General features: G+C 32.7%; 1 protein-coding gene and 1 long non-coding RNA gene across 35 annotated transcripts in view; one reads left to right on the forward strand and one right to left on the reverse strand.

The window, feature by feature from the left end:
* PCDH15 (protocadherin related 15) overlaps positions 1-22,146 on the forward strand; it is a 1,617,506-nt gene that overhangs the window by 1,486,622 nt on the left and 108,738 nt on the right. For all 34 annotated transcript variants that reach the window (XR_014827612.1, XR_014827610.1, XR_014827605.1 and 31 more), the window contains 2 exons: positions 18,866-18,975; positions 20,881-21,021. Coding sequence is in view for 13 of the 34 variants with exons in the window: in XM_084996683.1 (XP_084852809.1) it covers positions 18,866-18,975; positions 20,881-21,021 (251 nt within the window). In the remaining 21 variants the exon portion in view is untranslated. The remainder of the gene's footprint in view (positions 1-18,865; positions 18,976-20,880; positions 21,022-22,146) is intronic.
* LOC146396960 (uncharacterized) lies at positions 5,555-21,095 on the reverse strand. Its single transcript, XR_014827634.1, has 3 exons — positions 20,962-21,095; positions 8,564-8,798; positions 5,555-5,779 (listed from the first exon to the last, which is right to left on the reverse strand). It is a non-coding gene; the product is annotated as an uncharacterized LOC146396960 (long non-coding RNA).

Below are 22,146 nucleotides of genomic sequence, written 5' to 3' on the forward strand. Positions count from 1 at the left end.
TTCATTTTTAAAACAGAATTTGTGGAAGAATATTATTTTTATATGTTCTACCACTATCTTTGTCAAAAAGCCTACGCTATTTCAAATTGCTGTGAAGGCCAATCTAGTTTATCTCCGAGAAAGAAAGGAAGGAGACAGGCAAGGAAGAAAGGAAGGGAGAAACGTTGTTATAAACCTCACATGTCCCTTTCCCCTCTTATTTTTTTTCAAATTCATTTACTGCCTCAGCTGAATGCAGAACTTTCAGAAATACTAAACAGTGTTACGAATCCTCAATTATCAGGATGATGACTTGTGTTGGAATTGAAAGATGGCAGAATATGCCACCCCAAAATATGCCACTGTGGCATAGGTTTATTTTGAACTTAAAGCACTTAAAACGAAACCAAACAGCAGATGCAAGAAGGGCATTTTGATCTCACCTTTTCTTTCTGAAAAGAGGAGATAAAAACTCCCAGGGTGAAAGATGTCTCCTTGTACTAGAAGAAAAGAATTTTTTTTTAAATGGGGAATAAAACCCAAAGTAATTCTATACAAACAGACCTCGTTAAAATAATTTATATTTTCCTTTAGCCTCACCACATAGTTTACTTTTCCACAATCACCTCTCTTTGTTCATCCTAATATAAAGGTATGTAGCTTTCACCATTTCTTTGGATCTTTATTTTTATGAGGGCTTCCATATCACAAGAATCTTAAATGAATCTGTATGCTCTTTGTAGGGTGTGGGGAGGAGGTTGTTTATGGGTTGCAAATGGAAATTACTAATCTAAGTAACACTGAAAGTTGAGGTATATTTATTTGTCTTTTACATCTTAGGAATATCTTCATTCCAGTATTGGCTTTTGGATTCCTTAGCAAAAAATTAATTTTCAACAAATAACTAAGAGTTTAAGAGAGGTCCTAAAGATAAAACATCTGTTTGTTTTAGAATTTTGAACTTAATTTTTAACCTGACCTCCCTTCCATGGCTCAATTATCTTATTTTTGGAATGGCCAGTCATTAAATCTTTACACCTCAGGATGGTAACATTAGTTACGGTAGATCATGCTGCTGTAAAAAGAGACCCTTAAATTTCATTTGGGGCTGAAGTGGTTTAAAGATTTAAAAATACTTGTGTTTTTGATGCACGTGAAAGTCTGAAGTAAGTGTTTTAGATTGGTGAAAGCTCTTCTTCGTATAGTTCCTCCAAGCAGTCATTCAGGGACCCAGACCAGGTTAGGGCTTCCAGCTTTTACATTCTGTTTCTAAATAATACCAACTATTGCCATTTCAGACCATAAAAAGGAAACAGGGACAGAAATCCACATCTAGAGGTTTCTTGAACCAAGTGAAGTAGGAGTTGCAAACTTCACATCGGCTTACATTTCATCTTGAAAACCCAGGCAAATGTTCACATTTAGCTATGAAAAAAAGCCATTCTTCCTTGCCAGGCAGCTATGTCCTAATTCTACCTCTAGTATTGAGGAAAAAGGGAAAATGGTGTTTGTGGAGAATTAGCACATTTAGACAAATTACAGATTTTAATTGCAGTAAGTAATTTTAAAATGTTTCTGTTAAGAATATACAATATTGGGTACATGAACTGATGATTTAGTAGATAGAAACATTTTTATTTTTAAATATTTGTTGGCGAAATAGATTATATTCTTCTAAAATAGTAAAAAGAATAAGCACTTTTTTAAAAAAAGTTAAAGCAAATCTCATATGAACACTTTTGTGTGTTTTAAATTATTTCTAATGATTGCAGCTTCTCAAGTATTAGTATTATATATTCCAAGCTAAACCTTACTAGAGTTCAAGCTACAGTTTGATTCATAATTTACTCTTGGTGCTTTATTATTCGATTATAATTAATTACTTTCTCCATTTTCCCGAGAAGTCTAGTTTTCTTGATCACAAAAGTAAAGGGAAAAGAAATGAAAAAGAAAGCATTATGGCAGAAGGTAAATGAGAGTCATGAGCTGTAGGCTAGCTTTGTGGAAAGCATCAAAAAAACTTGAGAGGTGGCATTTACATTTGGTGAAGCATTTTCCAATGTACTGGTTCTACCTAGGCAGAGAAACAAAATTAATTATTCTTTTTATTTAAAAAGACTAAAACCATTTAAATGTTGAACTACTGGAAATAACTTGGTTAGTGGAGTATGGCAGAGGAACTATATCATTATCTTTTCTAAAATTATAAAAGTATAAATAACAACAAATAATTTGTAAATGTCTTAGTAAATTCTTTAATATGACTGAAGAAAAACTCTAATGAATTGTCAGTTACGTTTTTGATGACAGAGAATTAGTAAGTTAGTGTGTTATTAGTAAGAAATTACAACAAAAAGTCATCCCCCCTTTCGCATGCTTAATTATGTTATGCCTTTGTTTCCTATTCATAATTTAAAACTTCCTTACTTTCTGCTAAAAGTTCTTTGAAAAATATTAGAGTTTGTAACATCCCCCCCCCATAATTTTTCTTCGTTTGTTTGTTTTGCCTTTTTAGGGCTGCACTCACGGCATGTGGACGTTGCCAGACTAGGGGTCAAATTGAAGCTGCAGCTGCTGGCTTATGCCACAGCCACAGCAATGCCAGATCCAAGCCACATCTGTGACCTATACCACAGTTCGTGGCAATGCCAGATCCTCTACCCATTGAACAAGGCCGGGGATCAAACCCACATCCTCATGGATACTAGTCAGATTCATTTCCACTGTGTCACAATGGGAACTCCTATTCAAAAATTTTTATGGACCATCCTATGTTAATTGAAATAATTTAGCTTTCCAAAATTAGAAGAGAAATTTCTCAATTGTTTTCCTGTTTATAACTTGTACTATGGAGATATTTTATATGTATTGGAAAAAGATTTGATTTTGTCTTTCCTCAAATCCTGTGAACTGAAGTTGTTTCTTGATGGTCAACAGACTCATTTGTTAATCTCAGGACCACTTTGAATGACTCTGAATCTTTTTTGAGTCATTTAACTAGGTTAAATAGAGAATCAAGATACCACCTGCTTCATCTTTTTGTCATTAGATGAACATCTACATTTTTTCCAGAAGACACTGAGTTTTCATAAAACTTGAAAAGTATATAACTTTTCAGACTGAAAAATATATATTTCTTTAATTATAATCAATAATATTATTTAGAAGCATACACACAAACATTTCAAAAAAATGTAATAATTTTCCATTTTTCATGCATCATTCTTGTTTTATTTGGTTCTTTCACTTTCTCTTTTTGACCAAGCGATATCAATAATTTAAGTGTTTCAGTGTTTGCATGTCCCAAATCATCTAGACATCCTTCATTCTCCCTCTCCTCCCTCTCCTTGAAACAAATTTCTTAAGGAGTTAATGGCTTCTGCTCTCTCTTCCTAAAAATAAAAGAAAGTAAGAATAATTAATGGCTTTTCTTTATTTTTGGTTGTTGGAGCAACCCTCCCTTCTCAAAATCATCTCTAGCTGGCTTCATTTTGTGTGTGTGTGTGATGAATTAATTCCAATGTTAGGCCCTACTTTATACGAATAATCATAAATTTTGAGTTATTACCACTCAGGCAATTAAGTTTTTTTCCTATCTTAATTTAAACTATTTTTCACAATTTTATTTTCATTGTAAGTAAAGACAAATAGGGTAATCATACGCATAAAAATTCTGTTCTCAAAGACATACCTTGTAATGGGTAAAATGGACCATAAACATTTCTTCAGGCTAATAATTTAATACTGGATTTCTCCAATATCCTCACCACAGAGTTGACTAGGTTTTTATAAAAATATTACAACTGTGAGAGACTTACCCCTTTTATCTTTGGGTAGCTATGAATATTGGGAAGTCATCTCTTATGCTGAGATTATTATTGGTATATTTATTCTTTTAATTCTTTTTTTATGAATTTTTCTCTGAGCCTTCATCCATTTCAGCAGTCACTCCTTTCAGGTAGTGTAACTATGTAGGGGAGGAAAAATATTGTCCCTTGTACCTTTCAGATTTATTAGCTGAGACTCCTATCATAAAAGACAGATCAACAAGAGAAAAACAAACAAGTTTACTAACATGTATATCTCATGCATACACAAGAGATACACAGACAGTGAGAAATTCAAAGAGGTAGCTTTAGAATTCAGGATTAAATACCATCTTAACAGGAAACAGGGAGGGAGGATGTAGGTCTCTTGAGAGAGAGCAGATCATTTCAGGAAAGATGAATGGGCCTCTAGAAAAACGGATGGGAGGCGGAATAGTTTGTAACACAGTCTGTCTGGGTGTGGTGTCTACCTCTGGTCTCTCCTGTGATAAGAAACAATCTTCCCTGATTGATGATACTCTGTGAAGAGGGTCTATGATGACTGAGTTCCTTTTGGAGGATCTGTCTTTAGGTAGATAAGGGGAATCCAGAGAAGGCCTCTCCCTGCTGTTCTAAGTACCCACTGCTCAAAATAATCAGTATACTAAAGCAGCATGTTTTAGAGTGACATATTTTGCTACCCTTCAAATGAAACTGAGCAAAACTTCTTACTTAAGACATAGATGACAAATAATACTTTCCACTTATTTATTAGCAGGTGCCTTGATAAGGATTGTGCTTATTGGTAATGTTTGCCATTAATATGTAACAAAAAGTGATAATTACTATCTAGTTGCTGAGCTGAAAGAAATATTAATTCTTGTTTATCATCCTAGTTTAATATATTCATATGGCAAATTATTCTACATTGTTATAATATTTAATAATGGTTAACTATCACAACCAAGGTTTTATTATTTTTGTCTCCAAATAATATCTATTAAATCTATTCAATTTATTCATCTTAATTTTAATATATCACTGTAATTAATACTTATTTTAATATATCTTAAAGTTCCATATTAATATCCTTTACATTTTTCATCTCTATCTTTCCTAGAACTGTTTCTCTAAATGTGCATGGGTATTTTGAATTTAAGTTATCTTTCAAATTACTAATACTCCTTTTGAATTTTGATCCCCTTAATGTCTTATGTTAGTTCAGGTTCATCCTCTAACAATTAGACATCAGGATGAGATTTAAAAGCAAGTATTTTACTAGGGGAAATACCTGTTGGAGAGAAATGAGGAGGAAGCAGGGTAAGGCTGGGAGAACCTTCAAAACATATACATTCCAACTCCAAGTGAATAAAAGGGACAGAAATCTGTACATGAACACCCTAAGATACTGTGTCATTTGAGTGGCTAAGGAGTCATTTAGTTAAGTTTCTGCACGATGACTAGGGAGTCAAACCATAGTCCAATGTCAGAGAAATCCTGTGTTTCCCAAGAAAAAAATCTGCCTTAGCCTCTCTGCTTTTCTTAATCACTATCTACAAGCACCCTCTAAGAAGCATGACCTTCAAATAAACACAGAAATAGACTTCTGAGGCATAGCAACTGGAACCTTGGTCAAGTGTGCTTCCTATTGTTGGCGATGTATGAAGCATACTCTCATTGCCAGTATATGTCTCATATCTAATAAGAGTTTTAGTCAATTACCAACTCGAATCTTCTGGAAAATAATACTGTCATAGTCAGAAAACACATTTTATATATCTTTCATTTAATCCAGACAGAAATATCAAAATCCCAATAGTGGTTCAAACACATAATATTTCTTGAGAGTAGATTGACTCCTGTAGGTCAAGTGAGTTAGCATTCGGAAGGATGATATTTGGCCTTCATCTCAGGATGATGGACTAAGACTTAAACACACTGGGATTCACTTGTCATCAGTTTTAGAGGTAAATACCATGGAAAGGTCAACATGTCTGGAATAGATCATAGAGTCTAAATGTGAATATTGATTTTGAATGGGAAATGCAGTATCTTATACAATTTATCAAAAATTTTACCAAAGACAATTATTTACAAATTTTCTAAACAAATATGCTACCAATATAGACATACCATTGGTATTTATTTAAAACGAAAGTGTATCAACATTGATTATTAAATTTTGCATGATTTAATGCCATATTTATATTCATTTTTAAGGATTCATGTATTTCAAGATACAATTTTCTTAAAAACAGAAACTCAAAACTTATATTTGTATATAGAGGAAAGCAAAGGGGCAAATGTTCCTAAGGTATTTTTATTAACCTCTTGAACAAGTTGATATTTTGCTAACTCTTAGAAAAATACTGTAAGTTATTTTCAATTTCCAGCATTATTCAAATCTAATATATCAAATCCAAAATAAGAATAGCATACATATAAATATATTGACTTTTAAAAAATTTTAAATATCCTTGAATGAAGTAAATCTTGTCAGTTTTCCTATTAAAGTAAAATACTAATACTTTGCTAATTAATATGAATTAATCTTATAACAAGTGACAATATAAAAACTGTATACAATATATTTAAAATGTTTCTCAGAAGGCTTTATCCTGAAGAATAAAATAGAGTATATCTTATAATGAACTATAAAAGATTAACAGTCTACCTCCTGATACACAAAAAGAGAGGAAAAGCATAATTTAAAATCCAGAAATCCATTTATATATACTAGGAAAAATGAAAACAATGTTTCACAATAGCTAAGGAAATGGTGAGTGAAATGTTCTAGTTAACATTTCATTTTTTAAGAGAATTAAAAGCACCTTATGTTGAGGAATGTTGCCATCATTCTTATATGAGCCACACAAATCTGGACTTTGGAATTTTCAGAAAAGAGTTTTAATCAATAACTGTCATAGTTTAGGGAGCACTGTGAGTCTTGATTTCAAAGAATGAAAAAGAAAAAGAAAGCTATGTGAAAACTCTAACTATAATATAAATAAACCCACATGCAGAGGGTTTTTAGCAATCACTTGATTGCTAAAGTTGTTTTCTATTTTAATTTAGATTTACTGTTCAGAGAGCTGACTTTACTTGAAGATAACCTTTCTTGTGTTTTTATGCTACTACTAAAATCTTGCCTCAAAGATAATAGATTTTGCCTCTTTAACTATTGAAAGAGTGACTCTGACAATCCTTCATTTCAGCTTTCATAGGCTTTCTTTGTATCCACATGAAATTTAATTTCTCCTTCACATTTTCAAGGTTATGTATAGTTTGACATTTGCTCACAGAGCAGAGTGAAGCAGGTCTTCCAACAACAAAGAACTCAAGTTCAAAACAGTTCATTTTAAATCTACTGTTTTGAATTCAAAACAAGTTTTTTTTTTAATACAAAGAGTTATTATAGATTCCATTCTTTCATTGAATTCTATCTATGAGAAATTTTAGTTCAAGTACAACATATAATAGAGTATATTACTTCTATTTCTGTTAGTAGTTAATGCAGACTTTTTTTGAGACATAATAACATAATGGAGTCCTAAGGTTTAAATCCTGGCTGCACCAATTATCAGATGTTGGTTGAATATGGGCGAGGTACCTAAGCTGCCTGAGGCCACCTTCCCTACTGATGCAATACTTACTTTATATATGAGAAAATTTTGTAAATTACCTGGTACTTGGTACAGAGAACATGAGTAGGAAAGTAGGTATGATATTATTACTTAATATGCTTAGGCCAGGTGTTGGCCATGCAAAAGTTTTTTTGTTTTTGTTGTTTGTTTTTTTTTTAAATACAGTTTTTGTTTTGAAGAAATTTGTACACAGAAAGGAAAGAAGCAGTCCTTACTCCCTGTTTTCTGGCTGCCCACAGGTGATGGGATAAAAAGTCTTCTGTTCAGAAGAATAGCACACATTTGCCATATTTTCAAAATAAGAACATGGGAATAAATTATTGCCTAAAAGCAAATAAAGATATAAGGAATAAAAAGTGGATGCTAAGCAAACAAAAACATTACAAGTTTTTTTCTCTACCCTCATTGGTTGAGAGATCATTAGTACTTTTTTTTTTTTCTTTTCTTTTTACAGCCACACTCAGGGCATATGGAGGTTCCCAGGCTAGGGGTGGAATCGGAGCTACAGCTGCTGGCCTACACCATAGCCACAGCAATACTAGATCCTTAACCCATTGAGTGAGGCCAGGGATCGAACCTGCAACCTCATGGTTCCTAGTTGGATTTGTTTTCGCTGCGCTGCAAATGGAACCCCCATCAGTACTTCCTGATTTAAAAAATATTCCAGGAAAATATCACTTCAGCTACAATGCAGAAAATAGATTTTAATTAATTTGAATGCTAATTTAAATAATAATGCCTTGAATATAAAGAAAGTCAGTGGTTGAGGAAAAGAGAATGAAGGTAAACTGTTCTGTAAGATGGGGCAAAAATTTCGGGCAATTTGAGCACTGGGAAACCATTGACATACTATAAGCATGTAGTGGGGCTGAGAAAGCTCAGAGTAATAGTAATGTAAGTACATGTAATTTTCAAAAGATGACCGACTACTCTGTGGGAGTCAGGTAGGAAAGAAGTCAAAGTGTATGAATATGGAATGGTTAAAAGAAAACTATAGTATTTTAAGCAGAGAACAATGACAGTCTAGAGTAGAACAGTGTGGTGAAGAGAAATAGACAAGACCTAAAAGAAAATCTCCCAGACAAAGCAATATTAAGGTGGAAGCCTAAAGAAATGACCTAAAGAATTACTCACGGAGTTCCCTTCATGGTGCAGGGGAAAGGAATCCAGCTAGAATCCATGAGGATGCGGAATCAATCTCTGCCCTGGCTCAGTGGGTTGGGGATCCAGCGTTGCAGCAAGCTGTGATGTAGGTCGCAGCAGGGCTCGGATCCCTATGTTGCTGTGGCTGTGGGGTAAGGCAGCTGTAGCTCCGATTCTGATTTGACCCCTAGCCGGAGGGAACTGCCATATGCCCGCAAGTGCGGTCCTAAGAAGCAAAAAAAGAAAAGAAAAAAAAAGGAATTAGGGGAAGATTGTACTAGAGACTAGAGAGAGTAGCATACATAAAAGCCCAAAGAGAGGAAAATTATTGAATGTTCTAAGAATTTAAAATCCAGTGTATACAAATCTCTGGGCGAGAGTGGGTGCTAATGAGAATGGAGCCGTAATAGAGTCAGATTTTTGAGGATATTCATGAGCCATATTAAAGACATTGTTCTTTATCACAGAGAAATTTGAGGACATTGAAGAAATTATGTCTAATTTTAATCTATCACATCATGCCAATATTCTATTACCTTCCTTTAGAAAAAGTAGAAGTTTGGTTAGATTTGGAAAATATCTCATGCAAATATTTAATGAGAGAATGCCACATTATGAAGGATGACATAAAAACTGTAGCATTTTTTAAATCTATGCAAATGTTGCCATACATTATTTCTAATTTTGTAATATTTACATCTAAAACTAAAAAAAAAAAAATAGATCCATGATTAAGGAGTTTTTCTTTATTTTCCTTTCTCAAAGTACCAAGTAGATATTATACCAAAAAGAGGGAAAATCAAATTGATAATCAGACATAGTAAACATAGTGAATATATTTTTGGTAAATGAACATTTAAAATCTTTAGTGAATGGGTTCTAAATAATAAATTACCGTATTTATTGGGAAATACTGTCTTGTTTGTCAAAACAGCCTCTCAGGCTTTTTAAACTTTTTGCAAAGTTTAATAGCTAGGGATGCAGTATGCATAAAGCAACTGGGTAGGATATCTAGCTATAACTTTTTTCTAGTTTCATTGAGATATAATTGACATATGATATTTTATTCATTCAAAGTGCACAACATAATAATTCAATGTATACATTACAAAATGATGACTGCAGTAAGTTTAGTTAACACTCATCACCTCCTATGGTTACAATGTTTTCTAGTAATGCGAACTTTTAAGATCTACTCTCTTAGAAATTTTTACATATACAATAAGGTATTTTTTAATCTTTACTTTTATTGAAGATAGAAGATCTACAATATTGTGTTAGTCTAAGGTGTACAGCAAAGTGATTCAGATATACATACACAAATATCCATTCTTTTCCTATAGACTATGACAGAACATTGAGTAGAGTTTCCTGCTCTGTACCATAGGTCCTTGTTGATTATTTATTTTTATATATAGTAGTGTGTATATGCACAATAGAGTATTTTTAACTATAGTTACCATGCTGTAGACTCATGCTCAGAACTTACTTGTCGTAATTTGTATCTTTTGACCACCTTCACCCAGTTTCCCCTCCTGCTACCTCCCAGCTCTGTTTACCTCCAATCTGTTCTCTGTTTTCTGAGTTTTTTCTTTTTTTTTTTAGATTCCACATGTAAATGAGATAATACAGTATTTGTCTTTCTTTGTCTTATTTCACTTAGCATAATGTCCTCAAGTTCCATCCATGTTGTCAAGAAAGGCAAGAACTCCTTTTCTGTGACATTTTCATGTGTAAAATGTATATTATAATAAAACAAAATCTAGAATTAATGCATTAATTGCAACTTCTACATAAGTTTCAATTAATTTAAAGTTTAAGTTTATAAAAACTTAAATGAAAATGAAATACCCCCACTTCCTAAAATAATGATTAATTTATCTTAAGGTATTGAATACTGACTATGTATCTTCCTACCTAAATATATATCTTCCTACTTAAATGACATGATTGTAAATGTTTCTGTCTTTCTGAAGTAGGAATAACACATAATGAAAAATGATTTATCTCTTTCTTAAAAGTTCTAGCAGAATTTGAATATCTATTTTTTTATATTTTTTAAGGTAGTATATTAAATTTTTTTCTGCTTTTTAGGGCCGCCCCTGCAGCATATGGAGGTTCCCAAGTTAAGGGTCCAATCGGATCTATAGCTGCCAGCCTATACCACAGCCACTGCAAAATCAGATCTGAGCAGCATCTGCAACCTACACCACAGCTCATGGCAACGCCGGGTCTTTAACCCACTGAGCAGGGATCAAACCCGCAACCTCATGGTTCCTAGTCAGATTCATTTCCACTGTATCACGACGGAACTCCTCATTCAACTATTAAAAGTAGAATTGAATTGAAATATTAAATGTCTTACCTACGTATTTTTTTCTCTTTTTTCATGTTTTGTGTATGAGTTCACTAATATATTTCAAGATTCTTTGGGGATTTCTCATCTTTTACTATTATTATTTTTTTCTTTCTTTTTTCTTTTCTTTTTTTTTTTTTTTTTTTTTTTTTTTTTTTTTTGTCTTTCTGTCTTTTTAGGCCCTCACCTGCAGCATATGGAGGTTCCCAGACTAGGGGTCAAATTGGAGCTGTAGCTGCTAGCCTGCACCAAAACCACAGCAACACAGGATCTGAGTCATGTCTGCGACCTACACCACAGCTCATGGCAATGCCAGATCCTTAACCCACTGAGTTAGGCCAGGGATTGAACCCGAGTCCTCGTGGATGCTAGTCGGATTCATTAACTGCTGAGCCACGACAGGAACTCCTGATTTCTCCTTTTTATGTGACTATTTCATACCTGAAGGTATAGAGTCTAGGCAAATCAATAGAAAACAATAAAAACATTAGAAACCCTATTTCAAAAGTTTACCATTATGCCCTTCAAAAAGTCCAAAGTCCAAATTCATCTATAAAGGAGAGAAGAACCACTTTTATGTAGGTAAATAAGCCAAAATATGAAACTGTTCTCAGAGTTCATAATTAATTATATTAATACCTACATCATAGCCTATTGTTAAGTAAGCATATCAATTAGCCAGAAATGAATATGCCTGGTCTAGCCATTTCATCAAACAGTGTAGCCCACTGATTCCATGTACACTTTCTTTGTAGGTATTTGGTGAATATAAAATACAAATGGCATACTCCATGTTTACTACTGAACTTTTAAGCAGGAATCTGGTATTAACGAATATATTACGTTTTACTGTAACTATTTATATATCTGTCTGATTTGCTTGTGAAGCTACAAGCTCTATGATTCCACAATTCTCTTCCTCTATCCTACTTTTGTATCTTTACTGCCTACTGGATGTCAGGCACATAGTATATGTTCAATAAACATTTACTGAATGAGTGAGTAAAACTCTATGCTTAAAATAATTGGATTTTAAGTGATTTTTGTTGTTTTTAAATCTCAGAACCAACATATACCAATCCTAGCCTATAGTAATTGTTTTTGAATGAAACCCAAAAAAAGTCTATGAATATAAAGCTGTAAAAATAGTAAAAAAGAAAAATATTATTCCCATTTTAGATGTTAAATTGCTATATAATTGAGAACTAAAAAGGGAAAATCAGAATGCAATAAGACATAATCTACACTATTAGCCAAGATATGTATTTACAGTAACTATAAGCATGCCCATTTTATTTTTATCGTTCTACTTTTATGAGACAAACTTAGATATCATTATAGTTTTTAAGTTAAGCTTCCAGAAGCATGGCTTATCAAATAATGAACTAATAATGGCTATAATTTATAGAGTATGTATTACATGCTGGATATAAGGAAAACATTTTCTACACATGTCCTTTAGTAAACTGAACAATCCTCTGCTATAATTAATGTCCCCATTTTATAGATAAAGAAATAAGATCAGGAAAAATAAGAATTTTTCAAAGGTCATAGAGCTAGTAAATATGAGAGCTACAATTCATACTCATATCTGTTAGAATCAGAGAAGAGTGTTCTTAGCTAATTCTAGTCTATGAAAGGACATCATCCATTGCTGTAGGCTTATGCACTAAAGCTTGTGAGTAGAGTGAGGGAAGAAAAAGGAAGAGGAATGCAGCAGGGAGAGTCTATTATTCCCCCAAAATTTGATTTTCAGACCACTCCTATCAGAATCATCTTGGAACCTTTATAAATGATATTATGGGGTCTGACCCTATGGACTTACTAAATCAAAATCTTTAAGCATGATCCAGAAGTCTGAAGACTTTAATAAGTTATTTAGCTAATTCTTAACCATTTTCAAGTTTTAGAGCCAGTGACTAAGAGAGATTAAACTTTATTAATGTGAACAGTAAATAAAATAAATAACCAAACATACACCCTAGAGTTTGCATTTAGCTCCCAAATAGTTTTTTGAACTTGAGAAAGTGTTTACTGTTCAAGGCTTCAGTTTTCTTGTCTTCCAGGTGAAGACACTTGAAGGATCTGAATAGAAACCACTTAACAATAGTAAGGACACTTCAAAAAGTTTATAAAAAGTGTCTAACCATTTGGTCTTTTATTAATGTTCTTATCTATAATCCACTCTAAGAATTCTGGGAAAGCATCTCTCTCCTGATTCATGTATTTTTTAAACTGTTTTTCTCAGCTAAATTTGTAAAATTAGATCACCCTGATGCAATTACTCCAAGGTTACAAATAATAGGAGTTTCAGTGGGTGTTTTTTTTTTTCTTCCCATTTTCATTAAATTCCCTCATAGTAGACATAAAAACAGTTCCTTAATTGGTACTGATTTGCAAATATATTGAATTCAGACATGTCAAAATAAATTAATTTGTCTCTCAGTAGAAAAAAAGCAATAGAACCAGATTGAATCCCAGTGAAATTTTATAGCATCTATTTACAAACACTTTTATATCCTAAACTGCATAGCATTTAAAATAATTAGGAGCTTTATGCAACACATATAACATTTACTTTTATTGTTACTTCTTGAAACAAACAATAAAAGTAAATTTTAAATTGTAGAATAACTTTCATCTATATTTATACTGTAAAAACTGGGTCTAACATTTGGAAATTGCAAATATTGTTATTTTAGTATTGTCATTATTCAAATGACTCAGATATATTAAAATATTTAATGGATAGAGATTTATTATAATCATTATTTTCCCCAAAAATCAATTTAAATATCCGTAAGAAAATTGTGTTGTGTGTATTTTGCATATAAATTCTGTAGCAGTTAACTTTTCTAGGTCACACTTACTTTATCTGCAAAAATGTATTTCTAAACAACAGATTTTGAGCTATTTTGATCAATTTTCTTCTTACTAAAATGTATCTATTTGTGGTACATTTATGCAATGTAATATGAGTCAGCAATAAAAAGTATCAAACCACAAAAGGACATGGAGGGAGCTTAAGTACCTGTTGCTAAAGGGAGAAGCCAAAAAAGACAACATGCAGTATGATTCCAAATATATGGCATTCTGGAAAAAGCAAAACTATACAGACAACGAAAAGATCACAGGTTGCCAGCTATCTGGGGGGAAGGTGAGTAAAGGAAGGATGAGTAAGTTAGGAAAAGGAAATTTTCAGTCATAGAAGCTATTCGGTGTGATTCTGTTAATAGTGGATATTTGACATCTGCCCAAAACCATGGAACTATTCAACATAAAGAAGGAAACTCATATAAACTATGGGCAATGTGTTGCCCTTGGGGGAAAATAGGATCCATTGTAGCCAACAGGAATATGTCAGGACATGTGGGCGTTAAACCCAATACAGATCAAGTCTTGTGAAAGAGCCTGTAGTGAGGCCTTTCCTTAAGGCATGTAAAAATGTGAAACCATCAGTCTCTGCAGGGCTCAAGGTCCATATCTATTAAAGATATAACCATTTCTTTTAGCATCCTCTTAGCAATCCTTTTCTGAAGAATGGCAATTTAGTTGGTCTTTAACTCTTTAGCTTCATCAGTAAAGCTGTATATTTCCATTGTGGAGCACCATTTCAAGTATCTTTTATTCTAAGAGGGATTTTTCTCAATTATATTAGCAGTAAATCTAGTTTTAAAAAGTAGAAAACTTGAATTTCAGATTCCAAACAACTATTCTTTTTGAATTAGTTGTTAAAAAGTTAAATTGGAAGGTTAATGATACATTGTTTATTATAAAATAGACACATTGCATTTGCAATTATGTGAATTGACAGCAAGAGAAAAGATTTATTAAGAATAAGCACCTTATTTGGCCATAATTCTTGGCTTCTGAAATATTCAACAGATTTTTGATTGTACTTAACAGAAAGAAGAGGGGGAATGATAATTCACATTATGTCAATCTCAGAATGGTAGAACTGGAAAATACCTTACAAATAGTTTGCTCTAAAAATCATAAACTGTCAGCCCTATAGATCAAATCATATCAGATGATACTTTGAAAAATCAATTTCTGTTGGGTGCTAAAATGTAAAGGTTCATAGAGTTTACATAACAATTTGAATTTCCTTTTCCATTTTAAAGTCACACTAGATGAATTATTGTATACTGATTATTCTTATTAAATAGATCATTAAATATAATATAAAGAAAAATAGAGTATACAGGAAGTTCCCATCGTGGCTCAGTGCAAATAAATCCAACTAGTATCCATGAGGATGCAGGTTTGATTCCTGGCCTTGGTCATTGCATCAGGGATCCTGCGTTGCCATGAGCTGTGGTATAGGCCAGCAGCTGTAGCTCTGATTTGACCCCAAGCCTGGGAACTTCCATATGCCGTGTATGCAGCTCTAAAAAGCCAAAAAAAAAAAAAAAAAAAGATTATATAGTGTCCAATTCCTTTCTTCTACCTCTTTCCTTATAAATTCATGCCCAGCCCATTTTATTCAATTGTCTTATCTTTCTATCCTTTCTGACATTTTATTTTATGGATGTGATTTACACCAACTCCATCATTTTATATTCAAATTATATATGACTCCAAAGGAAATATGTAATTTGCCCCAATCAGATAACTGGTGCTTTCCAGAGCATAAAACAAAAATAGAATGGGCCCTGCCTGATAATAAATAGAAAAGAATTGAAATTTTGTAATCTAATGCTTATTATCCTAGAGGTTCATTTAATTCTAGTCAGGAGAAAATTGCATTTTTATAGTATGTTTTGATTCTGGTAGAAAGATGTGTGTTGGAACAATTAAGACAAAGGTTAATGAGGAGATATTTTGTCTAGAAGTAAATCTGTTTTAAACATTTACTAACAAATAAAATTGTAAATGCTTTTAGTGGTGGACATAATTAAATTCCTTCATAAATCATGCCAGTTACTTTTTCTGCTATTAATCAGTTTCATCCTAATTGTACAAAAATACGCAGATAAATATTTTATTTTTAAAATTTGAAATGAAAGATGGTATTTTTATGTTAAAGCTGAAGGTGCATTAGCCCCCAACTTCATATTTCTGTACTTTATAAGGATCAAAAGTTCATTATGAATTAATTATGGAAAGTATAAAATTGAATTCTTATCTCACATAGTAACAAGATAGACAAGTAAACGTTTTAAGCAACATTTACTTCCACAAAAAGAAACAATGAAAATTACCCCAGAATATGATTAATATGTGTTCTCTTATACCAATCTTAGGTTGGATATAATTTGATCTGTCAAATGTTATCGATTCAAGCCATGTGTATTACTTATATTACTAATATTCAAGCCATGTGTATTACTTATCTATTCCAGCATAGCAATACTACAGCAAACATAACTTAAGACAACACACTGATCATCTTGAAGTTTCTGAAGGTTAGGCATTTGTTAGTTGTGTCCTGTTTCGTAGTCTCACACAGGTTTTAATCAAGGTGTTGGCCCTGGGCTAGAATTTCATCTGAGGGTTAACTAGAGAAGGGTCCACTTCCAAGTTCTTGTGGATGCTGGATAGATTTAGTACTTCATGGGATGTTGGACTGAGGGCCTCAGTTGCCTACTGACTGTTGGTCAGACCTCACCTTCAGTCCACAGGGCCACTTACTTCATTAAATTCAGCAAGGAAGTTGGTCAGAATCTACTGGTTACAGTTACATGTTATAATCAAGAATAGTATAATCTCTAAAGTGATATCCCATCTTCTTTGCTGTCTTCCTCTTATGCAAGAGAAGTATACACAAGGGTAGGAATTCCAGAATGGGAGATCACTGAGTACCACAGCTCTCTAATTTTAACTTTTTCCAGGTTTAATGATTTCACCATCACCAAGTTCAGCCACTAGGCAATGTGACAAATAGTATTTAGTCTTAATATCTGTCTATAGTCTAAAATACCAACAAGATACCATCCATAGTTAAAATAGCCCATAAAACCACTGTTAGTGACACTTTTGTAAGTGCCTTCCTATCTGTGGTAGACTATCATTTTAGGGGCAAAGTTACCAAGACATCCTTATTTTACTAAACTGATACTGTGACAGTATCTAGATAAATTGCTTATAAATATAATTGTGTTGTCACAGTTATCTTTCTTTAGAAGTGTCTGCTTGAATAAATATATCCTTTCTTATCCAAACATTGTTGAGATTAATTGAGAATCTTTTGATTGCAAGTGATAGAAATCCTAGATAAAGGAGAAATAAAAGAAAATTTGTTTTAGTAACTGAAGTAATGAGCTTACCTAGTTTCAAATATAACAGAGTTTAGATTAGTCAAAGTGTAGGGTATGTATTTTCAACCTTTAGTTATTTTATTTGTGTTGGTATTAATATCAACAGGAACCTTCTCCTAGGGACAAACATTGAAATTCTAGCTGACAACAACAACAACAACAACAACAACAACAAAACCCCACTTTTTTGTTGTGACAGTAACAAACTTGGTAAAATTTTCATTGGTTTTTGCATGAGATGTTTACCACATATAACCATAAAGCAAAGAGGATAAAGTGCTCTCATTGGTCAGAGCTGGGTAGTATGTCTATCATATAGACTGGGTCAGCCCTACCCAAACCAGTTAGGCTGAGAATGAGGAGGTATGATAATCCAAAACAATATCTGGATCCTGTTAACAAAAGGAGGTAGAAAAGATGCAGAAAAGTAAAATTAAACAAATAAATAAGTGCTGCATAAAAAGTATACACATTAGTTCTTGCTCTTTATCAAGAAATAGTTACTGACCCTGCAGTGAAGATGTTGACCTCCATTAAGTGCTGGGGCATCTGTCTGCAGGATGGATCACTTCACATGTGGGAGCTTTTAGTCAGTCAAGTGTGTGGGGTACAGTGGCAAAGAGCACAGGATTTTGCACAAGATGTTTATGAAGGATTGTATGTCATTTATTTTTTAAACTGTATTTGTAGCTCAATAAATATATAAAAGTCTTTGCTGAGAACATAATATAATTGTGCAATGTATTCAAGATAAGAATTGAAAAGATGGAGATAAAAATGAGGGGTAATATTAAATGAGAAAGTATTAAAAGGTTGTGTGAAAGAAGTGGCAATAGGATCTGTCTTATCAGTTTGAGAAAATAGGCTAATACTTATAGAAATAAGATGGGTGAGATAGATTGACTGGACTATAGAAGTATTTGGAGATGTTAAAATTTTTATTTAATATAAATTTTTAAATCTACTGGAGCTGGGTAATATAAATGTCTATGAAATATGTTAGTGAGATGGTATGTATGTTTTTTTACTATAAAATTATAATAACCTAGTTACAGGGACTAATATAAAATAACACAGGTTTTGGGAATGAGATAATGTGTTGTTGAAAATATATTTTTTAAATTAAGTAGATATCATACATAGTACTGGGGTCACAATATGGTTACAGTTAAGCAAAATACATGAATTCAAAAGAAAGATTAATTTTGTGATGCCATCTATTCAAATGTTTTTAATACAGTTAGAGGTGTATAGAAGAGCAAGAATTAGGACTAGAAAGAGACACCTGGAGGCTATCTGCTTAAATGTGTTAATATCACCAACATAAAAGCTACAATTTACTTTAGAGACTTGAAGTGGCAAATTGTATCTACCTATTGTATTCTGACCAGAAGCTGTTTCAGGGACAAGGGGATAAAATTACACAATATTTGACAGATAATAAAGTAGTGACATGCGCATGACAAGACATTCTCAACTAAAAATATTTGCATAATTTTGAGCATAGTTTGTTAGGGTTGGAGTCTGAATATGGAACTTTGTTGAAAAGTTCCAAAAATAGTGTTATTCATATAAGCACACAGGCACACACACAAAACTAGTATATTGTTATTAAATTCAAAACTCCATCATGACAGAATAGACAATAAAAATAAACTATCTTCTCTAAACCTGCAGGCCTCCTCCAGTAAGCGAACTTGCAGCCAAAGGGACTATGGTTGGTCTAATTTCTGCTGCAGCCATCAATCAGAGTATTGTGTACTCCATTGTTTCGGGAAATGAAGAGGGTGAGTAGATACTTAGTTGGTGTTTTCACCATTAAAAAATAAACCTGATTTGGAATTAATTTCAGATTTAATTATTATTTACCATATTTTTCTACTAAATTGTTTCACTGAATTGAAATTTGGTAACTATGTGCTGATTCTGATTAAAAATCCAGGTATATTAACAAAATTATTTTTCCCCTAAAAAAATACTAAGTATCCATTTCTGAAAGCCTTCTCTCCCCCTGATTTAGGGGTATTTTAATGATATTTATTCAAAATTAATGCACATGTGCTTTCAGCTTTTGAAATTATTGCCTATAATAGACTCTTTCCTCTGTTCTGTGCCATCTACAACATTTACTCCACTGTCATACCTTAGGTAATCCTGAATAAATTTTAAAAACAGAAATAATTGTGAATGCCCAAAGAGACACATCCATTATAAAAGCCATGAGCATTTTATATGATTCCTCAGTCAAATTAAATGTACAATCAACAGTTGTAAGTAAATAAATAATTTGAGTTTTGTCTACCAATCATTTCTAACTGAGAACAGAATTGTTTGCTCTCCTGTGGGAATAAGTTCATAGCTCAGTTTTTCTCACCGATTCTTTGTTTCATCTATAATCCTCAGGTTAGTTGTCGTCTGGTTTTTCCTTTTTGTAAGTTAAATGGTCTTGCATGTTGTGGGTGGTTAAGAAATAGCTCATATGTGTTTAATAAACACATGCTTATTCAATATATAATGAACAAATGTTAATGCTGTAAAGCAGTTTGCAAGGAAATTATAAAAGCTATTTTCAAGAATTTCAATGACCAACCATTACTAGAAATCACTGCCCCTGAAGCAAGTGCTCATTATTGTACGTTTCTTATTGTCTGTCTTTCTTCTGTGCTGCTATGCCTCCTCTCTACATATTACTGACCTTCCATTTTCTTTAAACTTACATCTGACTAAAGCTGTGATTTCTAAATTTTTTTTCTGTGATTCTGTCTTTTATCTGCCTTGAAGTTAGCAAAGTGGCTCTACTTATTATTCACACTCTTCCACAGTGATTCTTTTTAATTCATTTGCTTACTAGTTTATTCAACTAATGTTTATTAAGCATTTATCATGTATTAAGTACCCTTCTAGTTACTAAGGATAGAGCAATAAGCAAAATAGATAGTTCCTTGCCCTCATAGAATTTAGCAGTCCAATAAGAAGAGATGGACAATAGCTATTTTTAAATAATTATTAAACTTTTAAATATATAGTATTTAGGTAGTGATAAATGCTATGGAGAAAACCAAAGTGAGGAAAAGATACAGAGTGTGCAAGAAGTAAAATATTATATAGTTTTCCAGTATTGCCCTTCCCTTCACTGAAATATATATGACCAAATTTATTTTTTGAAGAGTGACTTCAGGGCAAAATATTTTAAGATGTTTAGGATAATAAATATCATTTTCTAAATAATTACCATTTTAAATTATTTGCTCCCTAAAGCGTTCTTAACATAATGCTAAATCTGCAGCATAATAAAGTGCATTAAATCATAAAAAGTATAGTAATCCAATAAGATCAAAAAATTCTTGCTTAAACAAAATTAAATGGCTTTCTTTAAAATAAAACTTCTAGAAGCCTTTAGAGGATCATGTGTTTCTATGGTGAGGTATATACTATTCATTGCTTCCCACATCCAATTGACCATAGAAATGTCAATTTCCAGGAGCATCTCAAAAAAAAAAAAAAACCCTAAAATTGGGAAACACGATGTTATTAATTTCAAGAACTGGAACATAGTTCCCAAAAGCCAGCATTTTGTGGTTTTTATGTATTACTCTTATTATAGTGTTTTTAAAATCACAGTGCCTTTTAAATAGAATTATTTTTTCTTATAGCATGAAGACAGTGACCAAGGAATTGTATTTTAATTCTAGATAAGTTTGGAATTAATAACATCACGGGTGTGATCTATGTAAATGCCCCTCTGGATTATGAGACAAGGACAAGCTACGTACTTCGAGTCCAAGCAGATTCCCTGGAAGTGGTCCTTGCCAATCTCCGAGTTCCTTCAAAAAGTAAGTTGTATACTTAAGGATTTTGCAAGAATTTTATGGTGCTTTTACTTACTTTCTAATGAAATACATATGTCTAAAATCAAGTTCTCAGTGGAGAACATAGAAAGATCATTAATACACAAAGAGGAGTGCTCATTCATTTTAAAAGCTGATAGACGACAAAGCAGAAAGTGATTTCCTACTCCCGAAATGTCAAGGTAATAATGCACTCTTTTCAAATTTTGTACACAATCTTATTGGTATGTCATCATTATCTGTGTATGTTAGATAAGAACCTTATTCTTAATCACACTTTGAGATTCTAGCTAACCCTTTGGAATATATACTGTTAATGGGCCCATGATTATTATACATTCTCTCAATTGTATGGCTTCTAGCACTTTGTATTTTCTTAGAGCAGAGGAAAATGCATCTTAAGAAGAGTGACTAACATTTATTATAATTTATGTGTAGCATTATATTTAATTCACACCCATTTCTAGGAAATGAGATTTATTATCCTCATTTTAAAAAGACAAGAAAAGGTTAAGTGACTTTTTTAAAAATGACACTGTCAGTGAATGAAAAGAGAGATTTAAGCTCTATCTTTTGACTCTAAAATCTTTCTTCAGCGTTTCAATGTGATATGGTTTACCCATACGGAGAAGCAAGTAAAAGCCAATATATGAAGAGGGCCTGCATAGATTCTGAGAGATGTTACTGATAATGTGATAAGTGCTATTCTTTTCCATCCATTGAGATTATACTCCTTTGCACTTTAAGCAATCCATATTTTTGTTACTTAACATTATCATATATCAGCTGTTATAATGAATGGGGAAATTTTGAGAATCTAGAAAACCAGATTTAATTTAATCATTGGCAGAACAAAGGCCCAGAGAAGGTAGGAAGTGCAAAACAGAGTCCAAAACATTTACATTTTACTCTGGGACCATTTCTGGACATACTGTAAGAGCACTCCATCACTCAGCATCTTTAAAAGGGGAACAAGGAAAAAGGAAGAGACCCTAAGAGCTAGAGCAAGGGTACCCATGTGAGCCCAGGCACTGTGAGAGGAAGGTGAGCGAAACGGGAATAAGAAGCAAAAGATGCACTATAGAATTGTCTGTATCAGTTCAGCAATTG

Source organism: Sus scrofa, chromosome 14, assembly GCF_054392235.1.
Source record: "Sus scrofa isolate SSC_HxYL_T2T_F1_AM1 chromosome 14, Sscrofa_HxYL_maternal_Yorkshire_Landrace_v2.0, whole genome shotgun sequence".
NCBI lineage: Eukaryota > Metazoa > Chordata > Mammalia > Artiodactyla > Suidae > Sus > Sus scrofa.